The sequence below is a fragment of the Moschus berezovskii genome, chromosome X, assembly GCF_049115385.1.
Source record: "Moschus berezovskii isolate FMDL1 chromosome X, NW_MosBer_1.0, whole genome shotgun sequence".
In the NCBI taxonomy this organism is placed as follows: Eukaryota; Metazoa; Chordata; class Mammalia; order Artiodactyla; family Moschidae; genus Moschus; species Moschus berezovskii.
Window position 1 is genome coordinate 19235133 of NC_142488.1, and position 27797 is coordinate 19262929.

General features: G+C 38.4%; 1 protein-coding gene across 10 annotated transcripts in view; it reads right to left on the minus strand.

Annotated features, from left to right (window-relative positions):
- Nucleotides 1-8967: 8967 nt before the first annotated feature.
- BCLAF3 (BCLAF1 and THRAP3 family member 3) overlaps nt 8968-27797 on the minus strand; it is a 52431-nt gene continuing 33601 nt past the window's right edge. For 4 of the 10 annotated variants that reach the window (XM_055438132.2, XM_055438131.2, XM_055438128.2 and 1 more), the window contains 5 exons: nt 23880-23994; nt 21626-21721; nt 19028-19183; nt 17690-17851; nt 8968-10001 (listed from right to left, as the gene is read on the minus strand). In XM_055438132.2, the coding sequence (XP_055294107.1) occupies nt 9972-10001; nt 17690-17851; nt 19028-19183; nt 21626-21721; nt 23880-23994 (559 nt within the window). In that variant the 3' untranslated portion in view covers nt 8968-9971. The other 6 variants (XM_055438138.2, XR_016036969.1, XR_016036968.1 and 3 more) reach the window with 6 other exon arrangements.

Below are 27797 nucleotides of genomic sequence, written 5' to 3' on the forward strand. Positions count from 1 at the left end.
ATATTTTGAGGAGGGCATAGCAACCCACTCCCATATTCATGCCTGAAGAATCCCATGGACAGTGGAGCCTGGCAGGCTACAGTCCATAAGGCCACAAAGAGTTTAACGCCACTGAAGTGACTTAGCATGCACACACATATAAAAAGATTACTATGTAGAAGTTAACTATCATGCTATAGAGCTTTATGATGAATACAAAAAGATGTTGACTGTAGTGAACACACAAAAATACAAAATGGTAAGTTCACAACTATGGAACTTTTAAAAAGCGTGAGTATATTATGTGTAGGAAAAATTTTTTGTTATGTATATATATATGTGTACCTATATATGTGTGTGTGTGTGTGAGTTTACATAGGGAGAGAGAGTAGGAAAATGTGAATGTGTGAGCATGTGTGTGCATGCATGGTGGGTATATATGTGCCTAAGGCCCACAGGATTGAGACCAAACTGTTAACTCTGGTTACCACTGAGTGGTGGGAATGCAATTTTAATTGTTCCCTTTATGTTTTCTCCTACTTTCTAGGATAATTACCCCACCTCAAGTGTGTATTACTCTTATAACCAGTAAAAAAGTTATTTTCATTTTGCATAAATAACTTTTTAAAATGAGCATCTGAGGCTTCAGAGGCTAACTGCAGCAACAGCTATAGTGACCAAAGATTACACAAGTAGCAATTAGCACAGCTAAGAAAAAATGTCAACAACCCTTATTAATTAACACTCTCTAGCTATCCATGCTCTAGGAGTATGTTCAAGCCATGATTATAAATCTCCATACCTTGTTCTCTTTCGAATCTTATTTTGTGCTAAGATCTGCTCCCCTGGAGAAGGAAACAGCAACCCACTCCAGTGTTCTTGCTTGGGAAATTCCATGGACAGAAGAACCTGGTGGGCTACAGTCCATGGGGTCACAGAGTCAGACACAACTGAAAACTCATGCATTACTACTGCTAGCCTAGGACATCGTGCTGCTACTGTAAGCCACTTCAGTCGTGTCCGACTCTCTGCAACCCGATAGACGGCAGCCCACCAGGCTCCGCCATCCCTGGAATTCTCCAGGCAAGAACACTGGAGTGGGTTGCCATTTCCTTCTCCAATGTGTAAAAGTTAAAAGTGAAAGTGAAGTCTCTCAGTCATGTCTGACTCTTGGTGACCCCATGGACTGCAGCCCACCAGGCTCTTCTGTCCATGGGATTTTCCAGGCAAGAGTACTGGAGTGGGTTGCCATTGCCTTCTCCGTAGGACATCTTGCTGCTGCTGCTGCTAAGTCACTTCAGTCGTGTCCGACTCTGTGTGACCCCATAGACGGCAGCCCACCAGGCTCCCCCGTCCCTGGGATTCTCCAGGCAAGAACACTGGAGTGGGTTGCCATTTCCTTCTCCAATGTGTGAAAGTGAAAAGTGAAAGTGAAGTCGCTTAGTCGTGTCTGACTCGTAGCAACCCCATGGACTGCAGCCTACCAGGCTCCTCCGTCCATGGGATTTTCTAGGCAAGAGTACTGGAGTGGCTTGCCATTGCCTTCTCCTAGGACATCTTAGGAGGCGCTGAATCTCAATTGGTTTCTAGTCAGCAATCAAAAAAGGCAGGTCAATTTCCTTCCTTGTCCATTAGGTGGGGCAAGAAAGCTTTAGCATAGTTCCTGCCAGCTAAAACATGAACAGGAACAGACCAAATTACATGAAAAAACAGAAAGGCTCAGAAGTCATCTCTGTCCATTTGGGTGGCATGTGTGCTAAAATTTTTCAAGGATAAAAATGATTTCCCCAGAGTTTTCTGAGTACAGTCGCTCAGTCGTGTCCGACTCTTTGTGACCCCATGAACTGCAGCACGCCAGACCTCGCTGTCCATCACCAGCTCCTGCACTTTACCCAAACTCATGTCCATTGAGTCGGTGATGCCATCCAACCATCTCATCCTCTGTCGTCCCCTTCTCCTCCCGCCCTCAATCTTTCCCAGCATCGGGGTCTTTTCAAATGAATCAGCTCTTCGCATCAGGTGGCTAAAGTAATGAAGTTTCAACTTCCACATCAGTCTTTCCAGTGAATACCCAGGACTGATCTCCTTTAGGATGGACTGGTTGGATCTCCTTGCAGTCCAAGGGACTCTCAAGAGTCCAACACCACAGTTTAAAAGCATCAATTCTTCGTGCTCACCTTTCTTTATAGTACAACTCTAACAGGACTACTGGAAAAACCATAGCCTTGACTAGACGGATCTTGGTTGGCAAAGTAATGTCTCTGCTTTATAATATGGTATCTAGGTTGGTCATAACTTTCCTTTCAAGGAGTAAGCATCTTTTAATTTCATGGCTACAATCACCATCTGCAGTGATTTTGGAGCCCAAAAAAATAAAGTCAGTCACTGTTTCCACTGTTTCCCCATCTATTTGCCATGAAGTGATAGAACCAGATGCCATGATCTTGGTTTTCTGAATGTTGAGCTTTAAGCCAACTTTTTCACTCTCCTCTTTCACTTTCATCAAGAGGCTCTTTAGTTCTTCTTTGCTTTCTGCCATAAGAGTGGTGTCATCTGCATATCTGAGGTTATTGATATTTCTCCCGGCAATCTTGATTCCAGCCCAGCATTTCTCATGATGTACTCTGCACAGAAGTTAAATAAGCAGGGTGACAATATACAGCCTTGACATACTCCTTTTCCTATTTGGAACCAGTCTGTTGTTCCATGTCCAATTCTAATTGTTGCTTCCTGACCTGCATATAGGTTTCTCAAGAGGCAGGTCAGGTGGTCTGGTATTCCTCTCTCTTTCAGAATTTTCCACAGTTTATGGTGATCCACACAGTCAAAGACTTTGGCATAGTCAATAAAGCAGAAATAGATGTTTTTCTGGAACACTCTTGCTTTTTCCATGATCCAGCAGATGTTGGCAATTTGATCTCTGGTTCCTCTGCCTTTTCTAAAACCTGCTTGAACATCTGGAAGTTCATGGTTCATGTATTGCTGAAGCCTGGCTTGAAGAATTTTGAGCATGACTTTATTAGTGTGTGAGATGAGTGCAATTGTGCAGTAGTTTGAGCATTCTTTGGCATTGACTTTCTTTGGGATTGGAATGAAAGCTGACCTTTTCCAGTCCTGTGGCCACTGCTGAGGTTTCCAAATTTGCTGACATATTGAGTGAGGCACTTTCACAGCATTATCTTTTAGGATTTGAAATAGCTCAATTGGAATTCCATCACCTCCACTAGCTTTGTTCGTAGTGATGCTTCCTAAGGCCCACTTGACTTCACATTCCAGGATGTCTGGCTCTAGGCAAGTGATCACACCATCATGATTATCTGGGTCATGAAGATCTTTCTTATACAGTTATTCTGTGTATTCTTGCCACCTCTTCTTAATATTTTCTGCTTCTTTTACATCCATACCATTTCTGTCCTTTATAAATGTGCCCATTTTTGCATGAAATATTCCCTTGGTATCTCTAATTTTCTTGATGAGATCTCTAGTCTTTCCCATTCTATTGTTTTCCTCTACTTTGCATTGATCGCTGAGGAAGGCTTTCTTATCTCTCCTTGCTATTCTTTGGAACACCACATTCAGATGCTATATCTTTCCTATTTTGCTTTTCACTTCTCTTCTTTCCACAGCTATTTGTAAGGCCTCCTCAGACAGCCATTTTACCTTTTTGCATTTCTTTTTCTTGGGGATGGTCTTAATCTCAGCCTCCTATACAATGTCATGAACCTCCGTCCATAATTCTTCAGGCACTCTGTCTGTTAGATCTAATCCCTGAAATCTATTTCTCACTTCCACTGTATAATCATAAGGGATTTGATTTAGGTCATACCTGAATGGTCTAGTAGTTTTCCCCACTTTCTTCAATTTAAGTCTGAATGTGGCAATAAGGCGTTCATGATCTGAGCCACAGTCAGCTCCCGGTCTTGTTTTTGCTGACTGTATAGAGCTTCTCCATCTTTGGCTGCAAAATACATAATCAATCTGATTTTGGTGTTGGCTATCTGGTGATGTCCATGTGTAGAGTCTTCTCTTGGTTTGTTGGAAGAGGGTGTTTGCTATGACCAGTGCATTCTCTTGGCAAAGCTCTATTAGCCTTTGCCCTGCGTCATTCCATACTCCAAGGCCAAATTTGCCTGTTACTCCAGGTGTTTCTTGACTTTTGCATTCCAGCCCCCTATAATGAAAAGGACATCTTTTTGAGCGTTATTTCTAAAACATCTTGTAGATTTTCTAAGAACCGTTCAACTTCAGCTTCTTCAGCATTACTGGCCAGGGCATAGACTCGGATTACCGTGATACTGAATGGTTTGCCTTGGAAACTAACAGAGATCATTCTGTCATTTTTGAGATTGCATCCAAGTACTGCATTTCAGACTCTTTTGTTGACTATGATGGCGATTCCATTTCTTCTAAGGGATTCTTTCCCCCAGTCATAGATATAATAGTCATCTGAGTTAAATTCACCCATTCCAGTCCATTTTAGTTCACTGATTCCTAGAATGCTAATGTTCACTCTTCGCATCTCCTATTCGACCACTTCCAATTTGCCTTGATTCATGGACCTGACATTCCAGGTTCCTATGCAATATTGCTCTTTACAGCATCGGACCTTTCTTCTATCACCAGTCACATCCACAACTGGGTGTTGTTTTTGCTTTGGCTCCATCCCTTCTTTCTTTCTGGAGTTATTTCTCCACTGATCTCCAGTAGCATATGGGGCACCTATGGACCTGGGGAGTTCCTCTTTTGGTAGCCTATCATTTTGCCTTTTCATACTGTTTATGGGGTTCTCAAGGCAAGAATACTGAAGTGGTTTGCAGAATACCAAATTGAGAATCTATAAAATGTGCTTTGGTACCTGATGTTCAAATCTGCCCAAAAACGAAACAGAAGCAGGCTGAAAGAGAGAACAAACTAGTGTGGTTACCAGTGAAGAGAGGAAGTAGGGAGATATGGGGAGAGGATTGAGATATATACAAACTACTATGTATAAAATAAATAAGCATCAAGGATTTATTGAACACAGGGAAACAAAACTATTATTTTGTAATAAGTTTAAATGTAGTCTAATCTATAAAAACATTGAATCACTAGGCTACATACTTGAAACTAATATTGTAAATCAACTGTATTTCTAATTAATTAAAATATCTCTGGTTGAAATGCAAATTAAAACAACACTGAGATAGCATTTTCCATCGGTCAGATTGGCAAACGTTCAAAACCTTCTCAACACATCCCACAGCCTAGTGGGAAAAGAGGCTGTCTCCAGCACTGCTGGAGGAAATTCCAACTGGTACAACTCCTGTGGAGAAGAGCCGCAGTATCTAGGAATACTGCACATACAGTTTACCCTTCTGCCCGACAATCTCACTTCTTAGAATCTACCCTGAAGATTCACCTCCAACAAAATGAAACTAAATATGCACAAGGTTACTGATTACAGCATTATTTGTAATTGCCAAATATCAGAAACTACCTAAATGTCTGAACATAAGAGCACAGGGACAAGTGGAGGATGTGTAGCTGTACAGGAGCAGACAACCTCACAAAATGACATGGAGTGACTTCTAGGATTTCTTAAGTGAAAAGAGCAAAAGTGCAGAAGAGGACATAGAAGGTACTTCCTTCTGCATAAGAAAGAGGAAATAAGAAAACAGACAAGTATCTGCTTATCAAAAACACAGGCAGAAGCCAGAAGTTGGTCATCTACAAGGAGAGGGAATGGTGTAGAAGGAATACGGAAGACAGTGACACTTAGTGTATCTTTTTTTTTTATAGTTTTGATTTGTGGAAGTATGTTAATATTGTGCCTATTCAAAAAACCAAATGAATAAGGATGCTGCCAGGTGCTGCCCTGAGGGTTGGGAGGTAAGTACAGAGCTTCAAAAGAGAGATGGCGGAAGGTGAAAATTACCATAGAATGGAAAGACCTAATTCTCCAGGCAGAAGGAACTCAGCAGGAGCTCAGATAAACAAGGAGCCATAGAAAAGACCCATGGTTGCTTTCAGAATATGAGAAAAAAGGCAAAATTCTAAATTTCCTGGAGGTTAGAAATATTCACATTTGCGGGAGTAGAAGCCAAAGCAATGGAGAAATTTTTTAAAATAGAAAGCAAAATTATTCCCTATCTAGATATTTCATATAAATAGAATCATATATTTATTCTTTTGTGGCTTATTCACTAAGCATAATGTTGACAAGACTCACGCATGAGGTAGCATGTATCAACACTTTATTCCTTCTTATGGCTGTATAATAAGATTCCATGGTCTGGATAGATCAGATTTTGTTTATCTAGTCATCTGTCGATGGATACTTGGGTTGTTTCCACCTTTTGGCTTTTGTGAAAAATGCCAGTGAGTACAAGTTTTTAAGTATCTGCTTTCAATTTTCGTGGGTATATACATACCTAAGAGTGAAACTGCTGCATCCTATGGTAATTCCATGTTTAGCTTACTGAGGAACTTCTGGGCATTTTTTCACCATAGTCCTTAAGAGACCATTAAGTAAGTCACATTGTATTCTCTGCAATCCCTTGCAGAAAATTCTCATCAGCAAGAATTTCACAACACTGGAATATGAAATATTATGTTAAGTATCATTAGAAGGGATTAGAATTTGAGGTAAGAATTTACTTCAGAAAATTGCCTGTAAAATTTAATCTAGCTTTTAATATCATAAATGATATATACAGCAAAAACAAACATGCTCTCTTAATGTTAATAATTCAGGGTTTTAGAAAACATTTTTCCCTTTCTGGGAACAGGATTCTCCTTGTCCTCTAAAACATGTAAAGCTGAATGTCATACAACCTGCAAACACATTTTAGACATGTGTGTGACTATCTACAAAGGCTGAATATACATAAAGTATTACCTCAACTACCAAAATGATAAAGCTCAGAAAAAGACTAATAAAAAATAGCAATAGTTTACACTAAATATACATGAGTGGTGTGACTTGAATTTTTCCTTTTATATACGATTCTAAATGAATTTAAATTATATATAATTATATCAAATATTATAAATCAATTTATTAGAAGCTAATGCAACACACAAATATGTTCATCCACATTTGATGATGTGGGAGGGACAGAGGGAGCAAACCCCTCTGGACTAAGAAGTAGGGTAGCCCTTGGAGGTAAAACCTGTTTCCCTAAATTTTTAGTAACATATAAAATGGATAGGATGAAATATTACTACTTAAAAAATGGCTTCCTTTTATAAAAATGATACAACATTCATTATATTCAACCAGAACACACAAAAGCACAAAGAGTCACTCATAATCCCACCACTTACAAAAATCATCTGAGTTGGGTGGGCATGTGGGTGGGCATGTGTCCTGGCCTCTCTCTATCCATGTACAGACAGGACTGACGGTGAAAATTGCTATTTTTAAAAGTTTCAGTTATTTGAATGCTACAGAAAAAAAAATTAGAAATGAAACTGAAGGTATTGATGAACTTCTGATAAATACAAGGGCTACTGGTTCCTAAAAGCACTAAGTCAGTGATTCTCGAACTTGAGCGAGCATCCAAATCCCCTAGAGGGGTTATTCAAACAGACTGCTGGGCCATCCCCACGGTTTCTGATCCAGCAGTTGGCAGTGCAGCCAGGAATCTGCATTTCTAACAAGTTCATGGGTGATGCTGATGTTGTTGGTTGGGGAATGATGCTTTGAGAACCACTGCACTAGGTCAAGAAAAAGACTGAAAAACAAGATTTTTTTCTATTTTGTATCACAATCTTAGATACTATAACTTGACATGACACCTGCCCACGAAAGATGAGGTGGTTGGTTCTTAGTCTTCATCCCATTTTCCCCCCACACCACCTCACCCACCCCCACCATGTCCCAACTGATTAATGTACTTTCATTTCTGTCAAGATTTATAACATTAACATTCTGTTCTACAACTCTGATTCCTTGGTTTTAAAATCTTAGTTGTGTATTTTATTGGGTTCAGAGCTAGTAATAATAACCATTCCTTTAGGCAGGACTTTGTTGGGGAACCTAGTATCCTCTCTTGTCTGGGTTCCCAATTAAGTGTCCAGAACTGGTGCTCACTGAACCCAAAGGTGTATCTTCGTCTGTGGGCTTTGGCTTCCCCAGGCTACTTTGCAACCTGGAGAGTGCCTTGTCCTGGTGAATCTTTCTCCTTTCCCTGAGGTCCTGAGACAGTAACAAAGCCCTCACCTTCCCAAGGATTTTCCTTGAGTCTCCTCCACATGACCTGGTCACCGCACCAGTCCCTCCATCCATACTGGGGCTCCCCATCACTCCAGTTTCTTTGCTCAGTACTACTCAAGGGGTGGGGGTAGCTGCAAGTCACACCACACCCTGTTGCATTGGCATCTTCCCCGTTTCCTTGCTTGGTTGCTGCTGGAGAATCTGTGGTTGCCAGTTATTGAGTTTGCTAGATAATGGAAAAGGAGTTTCTGATCCTGCTTTACTTTTTCCTCCTTCCTTCCACCTGAAAGTATCCCCAACCTTTTTCTAAAAACCACTGAAAAATGTAGGGTTTATTGGATAAAATGTGATCCGTATTATGTATCTACATAATTAATAGTTTTTCTAATTGAAAAAATATATCCTCCAAAATATTTATAGTATTTTTCTGTGATAAGATTATGGCTGATTTTTAAAAAACTGAAATTTATATTGACTTTCCATGTAGATATAAGAAATAATCCAGAGATCCTATGTACGCTTTACCCAGATTTCGCCAACCCATCAGATTTTAAAAGCAGCAAAACCACCAACAGAATAGTGCCTCTTGAGGTCTGTGAAACCAGTAAGAAAGAAATATGACCAGGGGAAGCTCAACCAGGCATGCCAATTTCTCTCTCAACCTTTAGTATATTATGTTTGGTCTTTGTAAGTACAGAGCAGTGGTTTAAACATCAACAGGTCATACCTAGGGCTGTAATTCTCATATAAAATTAATGTTCTCACAAACTGGCAAGTAATTGCTTCAAGCAGAAGGAGCAATAGTATTTTATTTCATTACAATTAAACATTTGACAAAAATGTAAGTGGGAATGTATATTATCGTTAAGCAGAACACAGAAAACAAAGCGACAAGGTATTGAGACAATATTATTGAAAGTCCCATTGATGTTATCTTACACATAGTAGGTACTCAATACAACTGAACTGAAAACAAACACTTCATAATATGTGCCTGCAAAATGTGTAATGCTGTAGTAAAGTACAATTTCCAAATATGAGATTTTTGTCTGTCAATTTTTTAAAAGCCTTTAAAATATGATACGCACAAGCTTACCCTGAGGGAAAGTAAGATGGAATATAGATTATAAAACCTTTATGTATTTTCCACAATAGAATTTTGAAACTGGAAAAGAACAAACAGTTGTGGGAAAAAAACTGAATGAACCAATTACTAAAAATTCAGTGCACTCATAACTACCTGATGGAAAATTTGAAGCACCTTTTTTGCGCTTTCTTATGTCATAATATGAAATGTATGAAGTATATAGACCTCAATCTTCAGAAGCTTAAGAAAACTTCAAGTTGTAAGCCAAAATGTCATCAGAAAAAGAAAAATCTGATATAAAAATTGCTATGTAAGGCCACTGTTTAAAGTTCTTTCATGTACAGACACTATACAATTCAGATACTTTGTTTTGTTTTTATTTCATAAGCAAAACTTTCAACATAGAAATGTCTGGATATAACTCAGTTCTCTATGAAACCATGCTCAGAGAAAAATGCATCAACAAATAATGCCCTTTTGAGACTTTTTGCAAAAGAAGCTGTAGTTAATACAACTTTTAAATTGAATACTGTAATTTAAAAGCAATTGTTAAGTGTAAAAAAGTTGCAACATTCCACTACAGAAAAATAAAATTATTTTATCAAGAAAGTTACAATATTAGTGCTTTAGTGCCAATTCTAACTCTTGATAAAAAGATGCTTCCAAATATCATCCTGTAGTGTCGTTTTCATTTATAACAATTTCCAATTAGATTGCTGGGTCAATGTTTGTATATTCCTATTGAGAGAAAACAGAAATACGGTCTTCAAAAGAATTGTCGGTTCAAACATCTGAGCTACAATTTTGTTTACACTCCAATTTTCAAAATATTTTAATTAATATATTACCACTTGTACTCAAGATCCCCACAAAACTATATATATATATTCTCAAAGACAGAAAGTAACAACAAAACACATCAAAGCAGCTATCAAATGGTGTCAGTAGGACAAAGAAAACATATGGCACTCAATAGGCTAGTATTAGTAAGTTAATGAAAACAGCATTTTGCTACTTGGGTGAGTTTCACTGGGGACATCCCTGACAGAAAAGTCAAGACTCTTAAACCTTAGTCCCTCAAAAACAGACCCCAATGTGACACGCACACAACCTTTTAATCTTTGTCATTATATGGTATCTAATTCTAAAACTATATGGACTCTTCTAGCTTGACTGATAACAGCAGAGAAAGCTATTAGAGGGGTTAAAGCTTTCTTGCTTTTGGATGGTTACCTACATTGTACAAAGATGTATGGTTTCAATAAACACAGGAAAAGGAATTCACAATAACAATAAGACTACGACTTAACAAATGTGAATTCTATACTGTGATGCTATGCAAAATATTAAATTACTAACCACAAACTGGACACAGGACCATGCAATTAATAAAAGAGCAAAAATGGTAGAATGGCATGTTTTTCTGGGACATTAAAAAACTTATTAATACATATAGCCTTACCTTTTACTAGGATCTTATATTATTAAAACTGAAAGAAATTTAAAAGTTGATTTATTTTTTGGCACTTATATTCGTATGGAGATGTCTAATTCCAAACAAAAACAGTACTGATAGAAAATTCTTCTTTCTATTTTGATTAATGCAATGTTCAAAATACATACATATATATTTTTGTCAACATCATTCCTTTAAATAGAGCCAGAGTTCACTGTATTCTATTTCTTTACTCATTATATAATATAAATAGCATTTACATTGATCTTCAGATAAAATATCTGTTGCCTACTAATAACTTTAAAAATAAACATTAACTGGAATAATTCTGAAAAACTTCTTCAACTGAAACATTTTGTTTGTAAAAATGTGTAATTATTCTGCATCACCTTCGCCCCTGACATGGCTTCTTCTACACTCGCTCTCAGATTGATCCCTACATTCTTCCAATTATTTGAAAACCTATGTTAAGTAGAATGCTGAACTAGACATATGAGCACCACCCTCGTCGAGGTGTTCATAACTTGACACTTGTGTCACTGCAAGTATTTCATTGTTGGTCTTCCTCCATTTTGCCTCCTCCTGGGAACCTGCCCACCAAGCCCTCAACCTCGGACAGTTTTCTCCTTCTCAGTCTAGGAAGATGTCCTACATGTCCTCTCTTTTCCACCCAGATTTCCAGGTCCTCTATAATTTGCACACCCCTGTCTCTATCCAACTCTACATTCTACTGACAAAAATGGATCTTTGGCTGTAGCTGCTTCTAAGTCCTGCTCTCCAAGACTCAGCTTACAACTTCCCTCCTCGGTAAAGACGGTAGAAATCACAATACTTAGCATATACTCCCTGATTTCTAACATCCTGATCTTTTCCACCTCTCTTCAGGCACTTCCACCTGTGGAAACAAGCTCTTCAAAAATATGGCTGTGCAGAAGAGTGAACATAGCATACCTGACTGCTATCCTTTGAAAGGCCCGCTTATAAAGCTGGCCTTTGCCTGGCATCTAAGAACTTAGATTTCAGGAGGTTCTCACCATCGATGAGTGCATAAATTGTGCAAACAACATGGTCTATGCTGAACATCTGCTTTCTAGCTCAGAGTCTGGAATGTGGTATGTGCCTGGCGGGGGATACCTACATGACCACCATTGGGCCCTGAGTCTCTAATGAGATTTCCTGCTTGACAACATTTCACACGTGCCCCCAAACAGCTCACTGTTTGGGGTCTCAGGCACATCCTGTGTGACTCCACTGGGATGGGACTCTTGAAAACCTGTACCCACTGTCCTCTGAACTTTGTCCATGCACCTCTCTGTGCTGACTGTGCTGTGCATTATTCCGCTGAACATCACAGCTACCAGTGCCACCACAGGCTGCATCCTGATTCCTCCTAGTAAATCACTGAACCTGGGGTGGTTCTCGGGACCCCTGACACAACTGCTGCTGTGCACTAACTTTTTAGAGCTATAGATGTGTATGTGTTTGTGTGTGTTGTGATTAGATTCCATTCAACAAGCATTTTAAAAGATAGACTGTATGAAAGGTAGTAGCGGGAGACATGACACTAATGAGGTTCCCTCTATCCTCAAGGAGTTGATCAACTATTTGGGGAAATAGAAAGGTAAGAAGCAGCAGTTAGAGACCAAATGAAGCAAGAGCTAAACAGGGGGCTTTCATAAGACTTTACAGTGGATCTTAAAAGGAAAGAGGGGGTTTAATAAGAAAAGAATGGGGATCTGGAGGCAATTTCTAGTCAAGAGAATGGCATGAACAAAGATAAAAATACATGAAACATATTATGTTCCAAAAAACAGAGGGTACATGAGAAAATGTGGTTAGAAAGGCAGCTTAGAGCTGGACCTGGCTAACAAGTCTGGTCTCTTTAATAGGCAACAGAATCCTTGGAAGATGTCTGCACAAAAGTGATATGACTCAGGCTGTGTTTTGGGACAATTAACTGTGTTACTAGCAAAGGGACAGAATAAACAAATCACAGGATGTGAGCGAGCAAATTAGAGGCTCCAAAGATTCCCCGAAAAGCCCTGGAATACCTAAGAACGCAACACACAGCAAAGGTGGCATTTCCAGTTGTGGGGGCAGGGGGGGAGGACAAATTACTCAATCAGCAAGGTTAGAAAAACTGACTATCCATTGGGAAAAAAATTAGATCCTGACTGTATATTGTTTCATAAAGACAAATTCTTAAAAGGAACAAGTATTTATATATTGAAAAAATTAACCATAAAACTACTTAAAGGAAACACAGTAAGGTATTTTTATAAGCACAAACATGATATGAAATCTAAAAGCCATACAGGATTAACCTGACAGATTCATGAAAATTTACCAGGTCCGTAATGTAAAAGCCACCATAAAAGCAGACAAACATAAAATAAATAGCAGCAAAATGCGTGACAGGTTAATGCCCTCAGTAAATCAAAAGCTCCCACAAAGCAGTAAGAAAAAGTACCAACCCTTAACAGAATCACTGGTAGAGCATCGAAATAAGGAAACTGAGGGAAGAAATACAAATGACCAATAATACATAAAAAATATGCTCACATCATTAGTAACTGAAGAAAGGCATATGAGAACTATTTTCTGCTATTAGACTGACAATGGGTAATAGAGATTAATAATGTGGAGTGCTGGCTAGGCACAGGTAAACAGGCCCTTTCATGTGCTTCTGGTGAAAACAAAAACGAAGAAAAATGAAGTCATGGCAAAATACCAAAATGTCAACGTGCTCAGTTGCTTTACAGAAATAAAGAAAACCTGTAAACTATCCCTAAATCAACAGCAACACTGCATCCTGCGCCTGCAATGCAGGAGACTTGGGTTCAATTCCTGGGTGGGGAAGATTCCCTGGAGAAGAAAACAGCTACCCACTCCAGTATTCTCACCTGGAGAATTCCATGTGACTGTATAGTCCATGGGGTCACAAAGAGTCGGACATGACTGAGTGACTTTAACTTTTTTAAGTCATCAACAGAGGCGTGGTTAAGTAAGTCAGCAATCATCAAACTGGGGTAACACATACTCTTAGGGGTATATGACGATTTTCCAGGGTGTATGTGGATACAGACAGTTTGGAGGGGATTAATTTCCAGAGTTTCAAATACTCAATGGTTGCTTTCCAAAATTAATCTGCCTGTACAACTGGTTAAGGATGATTCCCTTCCTTTTTATAATAGAAAGATATACTTTTATACTCGAAAGATATATTGTTATACTAGAAAGATACACCTTCTTATCCTGAATCTTAGTACTTTGCATTACCTGGGGCCCCTCTCCCCAAAAAGGGGCACCTGGAAATACTGGTGATGGTGTAAAGAAAGTGAATCAACCCTGCTGCTGCTGCTAAGTCGCTTCAGTTGTGTCTGACTCTGTGCGATCCCACAGACGGCAGCCCACCAGGCTCCCCCGTCCCTGGGATTCTCCAGGCAAGAACACTGGAGTGGGTTGCCATTTCCTTCTCCAATGCATGAAAGTGAAAAGGGAAAGTGAAGTCGCTCAGTCGTGTTCAACTCTTCGCGACCCCATGGACTGCAGCCCACCAGGCTCCTCCATCCATGGGATTTTCCAGGCAAGAGTACTGGAGTGGGTTGCCATTGCCTTCTCCGGAATCAACCCTAGTAGCTAGTAATACAGATCATTCTTCTGCAAGTCAGATGCTTTCCATTTCTTTGCCTTAGTTTAATTGTAGGAGGACAAAATCAACCTGTCAGTAAAAGAATATTCAAATACTTTCTGATGACAGATCACTAAGTGATTTTCTGGCCTACAATTAAGAGTAAGTCCAAAGAACTGAGTGGCACTGCTATAATAAAAGTCCTTTCATTTCCATCTATACAATCCTATAAACAAAGTTTCTCAGGACTTAAATCTACAAAAAGAAAAAATACATTAGAATTGAACAATATTATCCTATACACTCTACTAGTAATAAGTAATATTTATCTATGAACACACAAACTAATTGAAAAGAGAAATGCATCTCCAATAAAACTTTTGTTTAATCACTACTTAACAAAATCTGTAATATATTTATAATATTGTGATCAACTGTAATGTTAATTCAATCCAACCTAATAGTCATAGAAATCTATTAATATTATCTGTCAAATTTTATTTGGTGAGCACTAAAAGACTTTCAAAGATCAAAGTCTATGGGGCAAATTGGATCCAAATTCAAGGTAAAAAAAGGAATGACGTAATATTTCTCACTTGTTAAAAGAGCTTGTCTGCATATTTTAAAAAATGGATGCTAGTTATCGAATTCCTATGGTGTGCAGGTTCACCGAAGAGATTTAGAATGATGATGTAACAATTTTACTTAAGATTCTCTATTTATAATGTGCCATAAATTATATCCTATATAACAAATTTAAATTATGATAAAAAAGTATTAGATACCAACCTAAAAATGTACAGGGAGGTAGATAATTTTTTGTACTTTTAGGATATGTAAGCAAAAGAAGTTTGAAAAACACTGAAATAAATAAGACATCCACAGAGTGGAATGATATGCAGTGAACTGGAGCAATAGATGAGTTAAACAAATAGGAACACCTGGGACAATTGTAATCAAAGAATTAGGAGGGTGAGGAGGACAAGTTTCTAGCCTAGCTGGCTAGCTGTGAGAGCTACAAACCCTGAGGAGAAATCAGTGGTCTGAGGAGAAGAGCAAGTGTGATTTTACTTTTAACACCTTGAAATATAATTCACATACCATATAGTTCACCCATTTAAAAACGCAATCAATGGTTTTTAGTGTATTCACAGATTTGTGCAACCATCACAATCATTACTTCTTTTGTGCCCCAGCATCCTTCAACTCGAGGGATACAGCAGGAGCATAACAGGTTCTTATTGATTCATCTGATCTTGGTTCCTGCTCTATCTTTGTACCTCGTGACCCCTATGGTTTTTTCCAACCCCAAAAGCCATGAATCCCGGTCTCTAGCTTCCTCCCCACAGTGTTTCTTTCCGCTCTCTCCTTCCCCTCTTCCTATCCACGTTCGGAAGAACTCTGGTAGGCACCGAACTGACAGGTACCTGGGGACTCTTGGGAGTCTAGGACACTGAGGAGCTGCATGTTTTCCTGACCAAATGCAGTTTTTCAGAGGCAATGTTCCCAGAGGGGGCTTCATGAATTCTGAATAGCTTCTCCGTCCTAGTCTGGTACATAGTCAGACAGACCCTCAAGAGTTTCTGGAAACTTTCTATGATGAGCAGAGAATATTTCATGGGGGCACTTATGAATGACAGTGGATAAAAGTCTCTTTCCAGGGGGTAACAGACACTTCTCCTCCCTCCTCATCTTCTAGCCCAAGCACAGAATCCAAGACAAAGGAAACATAATAAAATGGAATTTGCGTGCCAGAATTGGGTTAATATGACAAGTACATGATAAATGAGGAGGAAGCATTTTAGTTTTGCATGTTCCTAACACTGCCTTGGAATCTTACTACTTTGTAGGCAGCTAGGAAGCTAAAGTAGTTTTAGGGAAGCCATGATAGTTCTGGTAAATGGACAAAATATATTAGGAGCACATCAAGGATCTCCCCTACTCCTCCCTGAAATTGGTACTGGTATAAGAAGCACGTGTCTGATGGCACAGTAACCAGACTGTACTGCAGATGAACGTAAGAACGTCAAGCTATGAATGATCAGCCTCGACAGTTCAACACGGTCAGAGAGTGAGGAATCCAGACAAGATCACTGTAAACCTTCCTAGTGGACTCTGAGGCATATGTGAATACATTGGTTCATATCTAATTTCAGAATCAAGAAGCTCCAGGACACCTAGATTAATTAATTAACCAAGCATCCTTAATCTAGCTGGTGGTCTAATAATGAAAATGATGAACACTTTAGTAGGGCAAAAAAGCCAAAGCAGGGTGCAGATGCTGCCTGGACTAAGGTTTCTCTCCAGGGCAGGGGCTTCAAAGTGGCCCCCTCCACCCCCAATGCTAAAACTTGGGATGAAGCAAGAATGGAAGAAACCAAAGACTCCAGGACTTCACTTCTTTTCTTTAGGGCATGAAAGTCAAAGTAAAATGGAGGACTAGGTCTAAACTACCAGTTGGTACTATGGAATGGGATTCCAGAGTAGCACAATACTACTAGGACATCTCTAAGGCAAAATTAGCCTTAAGTACCTTAGTTCAGACCCTGACAGAAACAGAGCAGTTTGTGATGCCTCATTCCTTTCCCTAAAGTTCAGGAGAGTGTGGAGCCCAACTGTCAAGAAGGGTGCTAATAGTAGGGTGCTTGATTTCACGGCATTCTCAGAGAGGTGGACCTAAGTTCAAACAAAAACCTATACAAAGTCTGGCTATGACTTGCAGGCACTGACAGCAGCCAGGCTGGAAAAACTCATGTCAAAGTAGCTACTACACAAACATCTTTGAAGTAGTACCCAGAATGGTAGGCCCAAGAAAAAGAGTAGTAGACACTGTTTTATTTAAAAAAATCTAGTGTATGGGGACAACTTCTAAAGCACTCAGTTGGCAGTGAAATGCAAGAAGAAGGTGAAGCCACGATCTGCATGGGACCCTAACTATAACCACTATATCCTAGATAATACAAAAAGCCTAAGCCCTAAAGACTGGAGACCCATAGCAGGTTGTGGCTCTTCCCAGGACAAACTTGTTATGTCCTAAGTTGAAGGCTTGATGTCTGGTTTCTACAGGCTGTTAAGTGAAGCTGGCAGGCAATGTGGTCTGGAAGAACAGGGTGGCCAGCAGGATGTGAAACAAGCTGAGGCAAAGAAAAGGATGAGGAAATGGGGCAAGTTCACTGAGCATACAGACACTGCAGGCTGAGGCAAACAGTCAAGTGAGCACTCAGGAGCCCAAAATCATCTAAAAAACACAGGTAAAAATGGAGCTAAGTGAAGCTAACACTCAAAGTTCTGCACAGAGCTAACAAAAGACAAACACATGCTATGTACATGAAACCCAACCTTGCAATTGAGGAAAAGGCTTGCCTCAGCCTTCCTTCTCGAGTAGGGATCAATGACCAGCTTCCCTGAGAACAGCCAGGCTGCCACCTTTGACTGGGGATGCATGCCTAGAAGATCTGCTGCAAAGAAACTTGTCACATGAGACAGGAAGAGAAGCAGCACCTTGATCCAACATATGGAAGTGTATGAGAGAGGAAAATGACTTCAGTCACTCTCACATTTTTAAATAAGAGACAGCTTTCATAACACTAAGAGTGATAGACACAGTGAAATTAAAAACCTCTTTTAAGGTAGTCAGTTAAAATTGAAGGGTGGGAGAAGTTACAGAAGATATTCTATTCAACTCAAAAACTTCAATAAAAAAATCAATTGTTAATTCCATTCTACTGGTCTACTTAGTTTGAATAATAAGTTTTACTAAAATCACTAAAAGTAAGCTCAGTGTAAAGGCTTTACTAGCATGAATATTTATGGGAACACTGAAGATTAGAAAATTTATAAAGCTACAACTAGATTATTTGATAGTAACATTAGATATACATCTACTTCTCAAAAGAAAATATTAGCCTCAAATTATTAACAAAAATGAGTCAAAAATTGACAAACATGCCTCACATGACAGTAAAATGCTATTGTTCTCATTTCAAATATTTGCAAAAGTTATTTTTATATAGTTATGCTGCATTTTCAAATGCCAACATGGCAAGTTTAAATAAAATCAATCCACAACTAAAGAGTACACAATCCAAATTATCAAGTAGTGAAACTTTTTATTAATAGTAAGAGTTAGCATATAGTAATGATGGTTGCACAGTAATGTGAATATAAGTAGTGCCACTGAACTGTATAAAAATGGTTAAAGTGGCAAATTTTGTTATATGTATTTTATCACAAAAAACAAATGAATGGGGAAAAAAGAAAAGTTAGTGTATTTTGTAATTATGTGCCATTTTTATGTAGTCAATTCAATATTTTTTGGTACCTAGAAAATTCACATTGTATTAGGCTAAAATGTATCAGATACTAAGTCTTTACAAAAATTTCCATTTCAAAGATTAACCAAAGAACAGAAACTATAAAGCAAACTGTTCAAACAGCTGGCATATTTAAAATATTTGAGTATAATAGCTAAGGCATTTTAAAATTAAGTGGTCTCACAAATCTATTACCATTATTCCTTTAAGTTTTTCTTCAACTATCATACAATAAAAACTTTGATATGTAGGTTACTTCTTAGGCCAAAATTTAATTAAAAAAACTGAATTTATCTATTAAACATAGATACTTTAGGAGTTCTAAAGTCACTCAACATTTTTAAATGATAATAATCCAACTAACCTTTTTATCCCTCAGTAATCTTTCTCTGAATTTATTAGTGATAAATCCCCTTGGACCAGTGAACCGTAAACGCTGATATTTAGCCTGAATGTACAAGCTCTTCTGTACTAGGTCTGATTTATGTTGGAAATGAAATCTGCCACCTCTAAAGTTGGTCTGTAAAGGAAAAAAATAATTAAATGTTAAAACTACAGCTTCCAAATCTATTTTATTAGTATAAGAAAGGGAAAAAGGTCTGGAACTTAGGGCTGCCCTTAATTCTAAGTATTACAGGTATTTAAAGGGAAAAAGTTAATGATGGTAATAAAGTATGTTTTCCTCAAATTAGCTTCTTAGTTCATTTTGTAATAAATAATTTTTAAAATATTTTATATAAAATGAATTTTTTAAACTATTAAGTTAAATTTTTTAATTCTTGAAATTTAAGAAATATAATACTAAGAAAAACACAACTTTAAAAACTTCAGAATTATTGTTCTGATTCATAGTGAAATATATCAAATCCAAAATGGGTGGAGGAAGACATTAAATATCAACATCTATTTGAGAATCAAAAACTCTCTTAACTTTATCCTTGTCAGTAATTTTGATTCAATCTTTCTTTACCATAAAAATCCCACTACTGCACATATTTCCAAGATAAGAGCTATACTTAACAAGACATTTCCTGGCCTGTATACTGTCCAGTATTACAACAGACATAGAGGACAATGAGTATTTGTATGTCCCATGTGGGAAATATACAACTGGTATCTTACAAAGAAGTAATTTTTAAAATTAATAGATTCTTCTTTATATGATGATTTCACAAATGGGTACGTTATGCATAATGAAGAAGAGTTTATTAAAAAGTATTTATGCCAGGCCTATTATTTTCTTAAGGCTACAAACAATTTCAGGTAAAACAGAATTATAACTTGATACATCAGAGCTAATCTTGTGATTTACATTCCCATTTTTACATATCTAATAAGGTGATTACTATCTGACTCTGAATTAGTCCAATTTATGTAAAAAGTAAATTTTAATGAAATAGCTCCTTTTTTTTTTTTTTGAAATAGCTCCTTTTCTTAGGAAGGATTATTTCATCTCCTTTTAATGTTAAAGAATTTTCCCTTAAGGAGAATGGATAACAGGACATAGATCTTACAAATCTTATAAGAATTACTACAATCAAGTACATATGACCAATGAGAAGTGCAACATGTAGGAAACACTTAAATCTGAAAGTCTTCCTACACTCTCTCTGAGTTATGCAGACATTACATTTTTAGTTTTATACCTCATTGCTCAAGAGATTAAAAGATGGTATGAAACATGTTTATATATTCTATGGCCCTAGCTATTATTTATTTATTTGGCTGTGCTGGGTCTCAGTCGCAGCATATGGGATCTTCACTCTTCATTGCTGGCAAGCAGGTTCTTTTAATTATGGCATGTGGGATCTTTTTAGTTACAGCATGTGGAATCTTTAGTTGTGGCAAGAGAACTCTTAGTTGCAGCATATGAGATCTAGGTCTCTGACCAGGGATTGAACCTGGGTCCCCTGCACTGGGAGTGTGAAGTCTTAGCCACTGGGCCACCAGTGAAGTCCCCTATTTTTTATTTTTGAAAACCTAATGTCACACATGCTTTTAGGTACAGGAACCATTAGTTAAAAATTTTATCTAGGCAATGGCTACAAATTGTGTTACTCCCACTGAAAAAAATCTTTTTTGACATCTAGAAATTTTGACTTAGGAAGCCAAGGTATTAACAGAAGATCACTCAAGTACACTCCTAGTCTATGGTCTGGAGATCATTTACACTACCTTTCTGGTCATACTAACTTCCTCCTAGTGAGCTAACTGCTCTAGAAAAAACTGCCTGCTACTTTCACCAAAAAAATTTCAGATTCTTTTCTTTTTTAGTGGAGAGGAAAGAGACACTGTTGAGTGGAAAAATATGAAAAAAGGATTTATCATAGGTAGGAAATTCAGTCAAAACGGATTTTAAAAGCAACCCAACTTCTGAGAGCAAGGAGAGAGAAATATAATACTTTGCACTGTAATTATTATTCCAAGTTTGAGGCATGAATTGTTCTAGAAAAACAAATATGTCAGTTGATTAAAAGTAACACTGACATCAGACATAGCTGTACAAGTAATTGTAATGCGATGAAATATGTTTTAACAAAGCATGTGGGACCAGAGACTTTCTCTGATGATCTGGAAGATCTGTGAGGGTTGTGTGTCTAAGGGCAGGGTTTCTTATCGGTGAATCCTGGAGAAGGTTCTATAACTATGCGATTACATCTTAGAGTTAAAGGGGCAGGATCTTGTCTGCCTCTCCACCTAGAGCCACTCCATCTAGATCTGTTTTATGTATTTGAGTTTCCATGTAATGTTTGAAAAAGGGTTCCACTGGTAAAACATATTTGAAAATAAAATTCTGAGGAAAAGGGTCATCATTAAACTGATTACAGTTAACTATAAACCAGAAATACTAAAGCTATTACTTTAAAAATCACATAAAGAGCTTTTAATTTACTAAAACTTAAAACATAATGTTCTAAAGCAAAAACCTAAAGCAGGAATTAGATGGAAAATAGCACTCTACCTTAAAAGGTCTTCTAAAGCCTCTTGTATTTTGATGGTTTTCCTCAACTTCAAATGGTCTGTGAGTAATGACATCTTTTCTCCGCGTAGTATAATTCTGTATGAAAAAAGTTATTAGTACGGGTTAATATATTTTAAATTTTATTTTTAAAAGTTCAACATTCAAAAAATATACAATTTTTTTTTTTTTTGGCTGTGCCTCACGGCATGTCAGAGAAGGCACTAGCGACCCACTCCAGTACTCTTGCCTGGAAAATCCCATGGATGGAGGAGCCTGGTAGGCTGCAGTATATGGGGTTGCTAAGGGTCAGACACGACTGAGCGACTTCACTTTCCCTTTTCACTTTCACACATTGGAGAAGGAAATGGCAACCCACTCCAGTGTTCTTGCCTGGAGAATCCCAGGGACGGGGGAGCCTGGTGGGCTGCCGTCTATGGAATCACACAGAGTCGGACACGGCTGAAGTGACTTAGCAGCAGCAGCAGCATGGCATGTGGGATCTTAGTTCCCTGACCAGGGATCGAACCCACACCCCCTTACATTGGAAGTGCAGTCTTAAATCACTGGACATCCAGGAAAGTCCCCCAAAATATACATTTTAAATGCATAGGATTAAGAACACAAAACATGTAGCATGTAGCTTAGCTGTACGAACATACACACATCTTCCTACATGTAACCTATGCTAGTTTGTGAAGGGCTAGTTAGATTCATGAATGTGAGAAGCGTTAACAAAACACACACTTTTGCATTAACACAATCTGTGACTTTTAGAAAATGGGACTGTAAATCTAGTATTTACTCAAGGCATCCAGAAGAGAAACAAACCCATTATTACTAGGAATTGCTAGCGTTCCCAATGACTGAGAACATAAATTCCCAATGCTGAAGGAGGCAGGTGTTGCTGACTCAAGCTCCTGCTTCAAGCAGATGCTCTTGCCATGACTAAGAAAGTACCAGAAAGCAGAGTGTGTGTGTGTGATTTTTATATTCTCTATTTTCCCACTTATTATCAATACATTTTTTGTTTTATTTGAGTTGCTTTAATGTTTACAGTTGTTGTTTAGTCGCTGAGTTGTGTCTAACTCTTCCGCAACACCATAGACTGTAGCCCACCAGACTCCTCTGTCCATGGAATTTCCCAGGCAAGAATACTAGAGTGGTTGCTATTTCCTTCTCAGGAAGGCAGAGTATTAAGACTGTAACTACAAAGAACCTGAAGCCTTTGATGGGAACACAGAAGATGGGCCCATTCTGAAGATGGGTTTCTTTTTCCAAAATCAATAGTCTTGTAACCTTCTATTTATTCCGTTTGCTATGGAGTCTACTTTTCACAAAATTTCCTCTTTCACATCTTTATTTCTCTCCCCAGTTCAAGAAAATTCATATAAAATCCTTTTCCGAGTAGTCATCTTGAGTTTATACTAAGTCTATATATTTGAATAAGTGCAAAAAGACACATGTAATGAGATGAGACTGTGGGGGACCTTGAGAGGGAGGAGGTATATTCTGTACATGAAGGGGCCAGTGGGAAGACTGTACCAGGCGGCTTCTGATGAGGCTCCAAATCATCCCCACAGTCCAGTATCCAGGCCCCTATGTTACTGCCTTTGAATGTGGGCTCTATCTAGTGACTTGCTTCTTAACAAATGAAATATGGTCAAAGTGACAGGATATCACTTCTGAGATTAGGTTACAAATAGACAGTGCTTCCATCTTTCTAGCTGCCACCTGCTTGCTCTTATGGAAGGCAGCTGCCATTCTATGAGCTGCCCTTTGAAAGGGCAAATCTTTAAAAACAGAAAGTAGATTAGTTGTTAGCTGGGGGTGAGAACAAGGAATAAATAAATAGGCTTGAGGGATCTAATAAGGGTGATGAAAATGTTCTAAAACTGGATTATGGTGATGGCACACATCTTGGTAAATTAATAGAAGATCATTAAATTGTATGCCCTCCCTGGGTCAATTTTATGGTATGTAAAATAAGCCTTAATAAAGTTGTTCCAAAAAATGTAAGAAACTTAGTTCTATAATACATGCAGTAAAATCCTGCTAAATCAAATGAGATGATAATTTCTTTGGTCATAATAACTATTAGCCTTAATAGAATCTTAACATTGAACAACAGAATCATAACACTTATTAATGAACAATTGCAAACATGAAAAACATTGGTGGTCCATGTACCTAAAGATTACATGTGAGAAGGAAAATGGAATATACAAAAATAAAAAAGTTGGGAATACAATCTTACCGAGTAAGGTTTCTGAATAAATTTTCTAAAATTTGATTTTTCAAAAGATGTAGGTTTTTGGAATCCATCAACGTGAGTATCCTTTGACTCTGAAAAACTGGAATGCTGATCACTCCTAATAAAATGAAAGAGAAAATAAGAATCTTTTATTAGTTTATGTTTATCCAACAAATAAATAAGAGAAATCAAACTACACCCTTTGGAAACAAACCAGCACAACAGTAGAAAACAACAACAACAACAAAAACAAACCTCAATTATCTATCACTACTAAAATTACAAATAATAGTTACGAGGGCTAAAACCCTCATTTCCTCATTTTTCTATGAACGTTAGTTAGCCAAGTTGGAAGTTAGCAACAGGGGAAAATAGTACTCTGAGGACCAGGGTTCTTAATCTGGAATCCAAGGACAGGCTTCCTAGGGCTGTAACTCTTGAAATCATACACAGACTGTATGTTTTCTGAGGGAAGACAGTCACGGCTCCTGAGCCTTTGGCAGCACTGGACAGCCCCCCCTGAGCCAACAGACTCGGTGGCTAAAGTTCAAGAAAATAGGCGGGTGAGCAACTTGGGCCTTCTCACTGGTAGAGCTGGGGCCTCTGTACTCTGGCTTCCCTCTCCTTTTGAAATGAGTTCTGGAGGCTCCCAAGGGTTATTCCTGACCAGCTCTACCTGGGAGGGAGGTCCGTCCCTGGCTTCTCCTCTGACCCCTGGCCTCATTCCCAGAGCCCTCAAGGGGTTCTCTGTCACATCCTGCCTCTCCCACAGTGCTCCTCAGACCCTTCCTGCTCTGTGGCAAACAGAGAGCTCACAGCCTCGGCCTCACTGCAGCTCTGCTACAGCACCCCACTGACACAAGGACAAAATCCACACTCCCCCTCACCGACCACCAAGGCCCTTCCGGTCACACCCTTGCTGCCTCGGCCAGCTGCTTCATCCTAATCTCCCCAGCACTCACACCAGACTGTGGGAACATCAGCTCCACACAGCCCCTGGAACACACCACAAAATCGTCTGCCTCTACAGGCTGGCCCGTCCGGTTCCTCTGCTGCAATTTTCTTCCAACTCAGATCAAACTCAAGAGTGAGCCCCACTTGAACCTGTTCCAAGAAGGCTTTCCCAGTCCCCTCTGCGGTGGACTAGGTGCCCCTGCTCTGTGCACATACAGCACTTTGGGGTCTTCACAAGTATCACTTGGCGTTTGTAACTACTGGTGTGCCTTCTCACCAAGCAAGGTACAATTTCTTCAGAGGAGACACTGCCAATAGTTTTGTTTTATAGTCCCAGCTCTGATCCTGGAACCTGACATGAAATAGCCACAAAGGATTTTTTTAAATGTCAAGAAACCTTATATTCTGTCAAAATGCTAACGATATGATAGTAAGTCAAGAGCAAGGGGCGAAGTAAAATACTGAGGATAATTTCACTTATTTAAAATATACATGTATATGCCCAGAAAAAAAATGACAGAAAATGTACTAAATATTAACAGTAATCATACCTGTACTACAATCACCTTAAACAAAACAATGGACTTTAAAAAATCCTCTTTACAAAGCATGTATCTGATAAAGGGATAGTATCCAGAATATAAAAAGAATTTACTCCTCAATAATAAAAATATGATAACCCAGTTTAGAGATGGGCAAAGGATTTGAATAGATATTTCTTCAAAGAAGACACACACAAAAGCAAGTCAAAAAATGTTTGACAACATTAGTCATCAGGGAAATCCAAGTTGAAACTATAAGTAACCTACCTAAAACCCACTAGGATGGCTATAATCAAAAATATGATAATACCAATCTTCACAGCAGCATGGTTTACAATAGCCAAAAGACAAACACATGTTCATCAAAAAATTAACAAAACATGGCATATCCATACAATAGAATATTATCCAGCCTTACAAAGGAATAAATTATTTTAATGAAATACTGGCACATGATACAACATGGATGAAAACATTATGCCATGTGAAATAAGTCAGACTGAAAGGGAAAATTACTGCATGATTCTATTTATATATGTATGAAGCATTCAAAATAGGCACATTCATAGAGATGTCAATACAGGCATGAGGGGCTAGGAGTCGGGGGGATAGGGTGTCACTGTTTAATTTGTATTGAGTTTCTGTTTGAGAAGATTAAAAAGTTCTGGAGGTGTTGGCTGCACAACACTGTGAATGTACTTAATTCCAATGAATCTTACACTTAAAATGGTCAAAATTCAGTGTTCTAAGTCAGTGCTCAGAACAGTGACTAGAACATAGACATTAATATATAAATATTTGTTGAATATATGAATAAAAGATCTTTACAAAGTTAACTCTAGTTCAGTAGATACAGATTGTTACAATAGCAAAAATAAAAACTGATGTTTTCTAAAACCCACCTAGATAAAAAGAAAATCTAGGCAGTTTGATGTTCTCTTCAAGTCTACTGATAGTATTTTGAAGCTGCTTTATCAGACACATACCAAGCCCCTCTAACACAGCACCTCAGTGACACTGTAGGGAACTTATTAATGCTGGTGACAAGTGGGAGAAATAGTGTGTCAGGAGGAGACATAGAGACTTTAGGGTAAGAAGCCAGTTGGAAGTAGGAAAAGCCAGAGAACAACAGGGTCTTAGAAATGAGACAGAATGCCCTGGTGTGAGGCTTGCTTTGGGAAAGACTTTAAGGTATCAGGGAATAAAAAGTGATCCAGACCTAAATGCATTATGATTTCAGTGTCTCTGTCTTGTCTACACCTTTGGAAAATCTTTCATTCAACAAATATGAACTGAGCCCAAGGCAGTGGGGATACAGTGGTGAGCAAACACAGACGCAGAGCCTACATACAACTTTCAGGGAAAAAAAAAAAACTGCATAGGAGAGAAACAGTTATATCCTATGACTTATAATTTTGTAATATTTCATTTCTTCTGAATTTCTATGAAAATCTATACACTGACTTGATTAAAAAGGTTTATGCAAAAATATTAGTGAGGTCAATTTCAATAAACTGAATTTCTATAAAAGGATAAAAGGTTTTTCTTATGTTAACAAGGAAACTGAATTAGGATAAAGTGAGGGATTCCGTCTAGTCAAGGCTATGGTTTTTCCCGTGGTCATGTATGGATGTGAGAGTTGGACTGTGAAGAAAGCTGATCGCCGAAGAATTGATGCTTTTGAACTGTGGTGCTGGAGAAGACTCTTGAGAGTCCCTCGGACTGCAAGGAGATCCAACCAGTCCATTCTAAAGGAGATCAATCCTGGGTGTTCATTGGAAGGACTGATGCTAAAGCTGAAACTCCAATACTTTGGCCACCTCATGCGATGAGTTGACTCATGGGAAAAAGACTCTAATGCTGGGAAGGATTGGGGGCAGGCGGAGAAGGGAACAACAGAGAATGAGATGGCTGGATGGCATCACCGACTCGATGGAGATGAGTTTGAGTGAACTCCGGGAGTTGGTGATGGACAGGGAGGCCTGGCGTGCTGTGATTCACGGGGTCGCAAAGAGTCGGACACGACTGAGCGACTGAACTGAACTGAACTGAACTGAGGGATTAAAGGTTCTATATTATCTTATTTAAAAGATGAACAGTAACAGCTGCTGGTGAGGATGTGTTGAAAATGGAACCTTCATACCTTGATAGCGAGAATGTAAAATGGTGCGCCCACTATGGAAACAGACTGGCAGTTCATCAAAAAGTTAAACATAGTAATGATATGAACCAGCAAGTCCAATCCTAGGTATATACAAAAGTGAAAACCTATGTCCACACTAAAACTTGCATACAAATGTTCACAGCACCATAATTTACAAAAGTCAAAAAGTGGAAACAATCTAAATAACCATCAACCAGTGAATGGATAAACATGTGGTGAATCCATACAATGGAACATTACTGAGCCAGAAAAGGATTATTT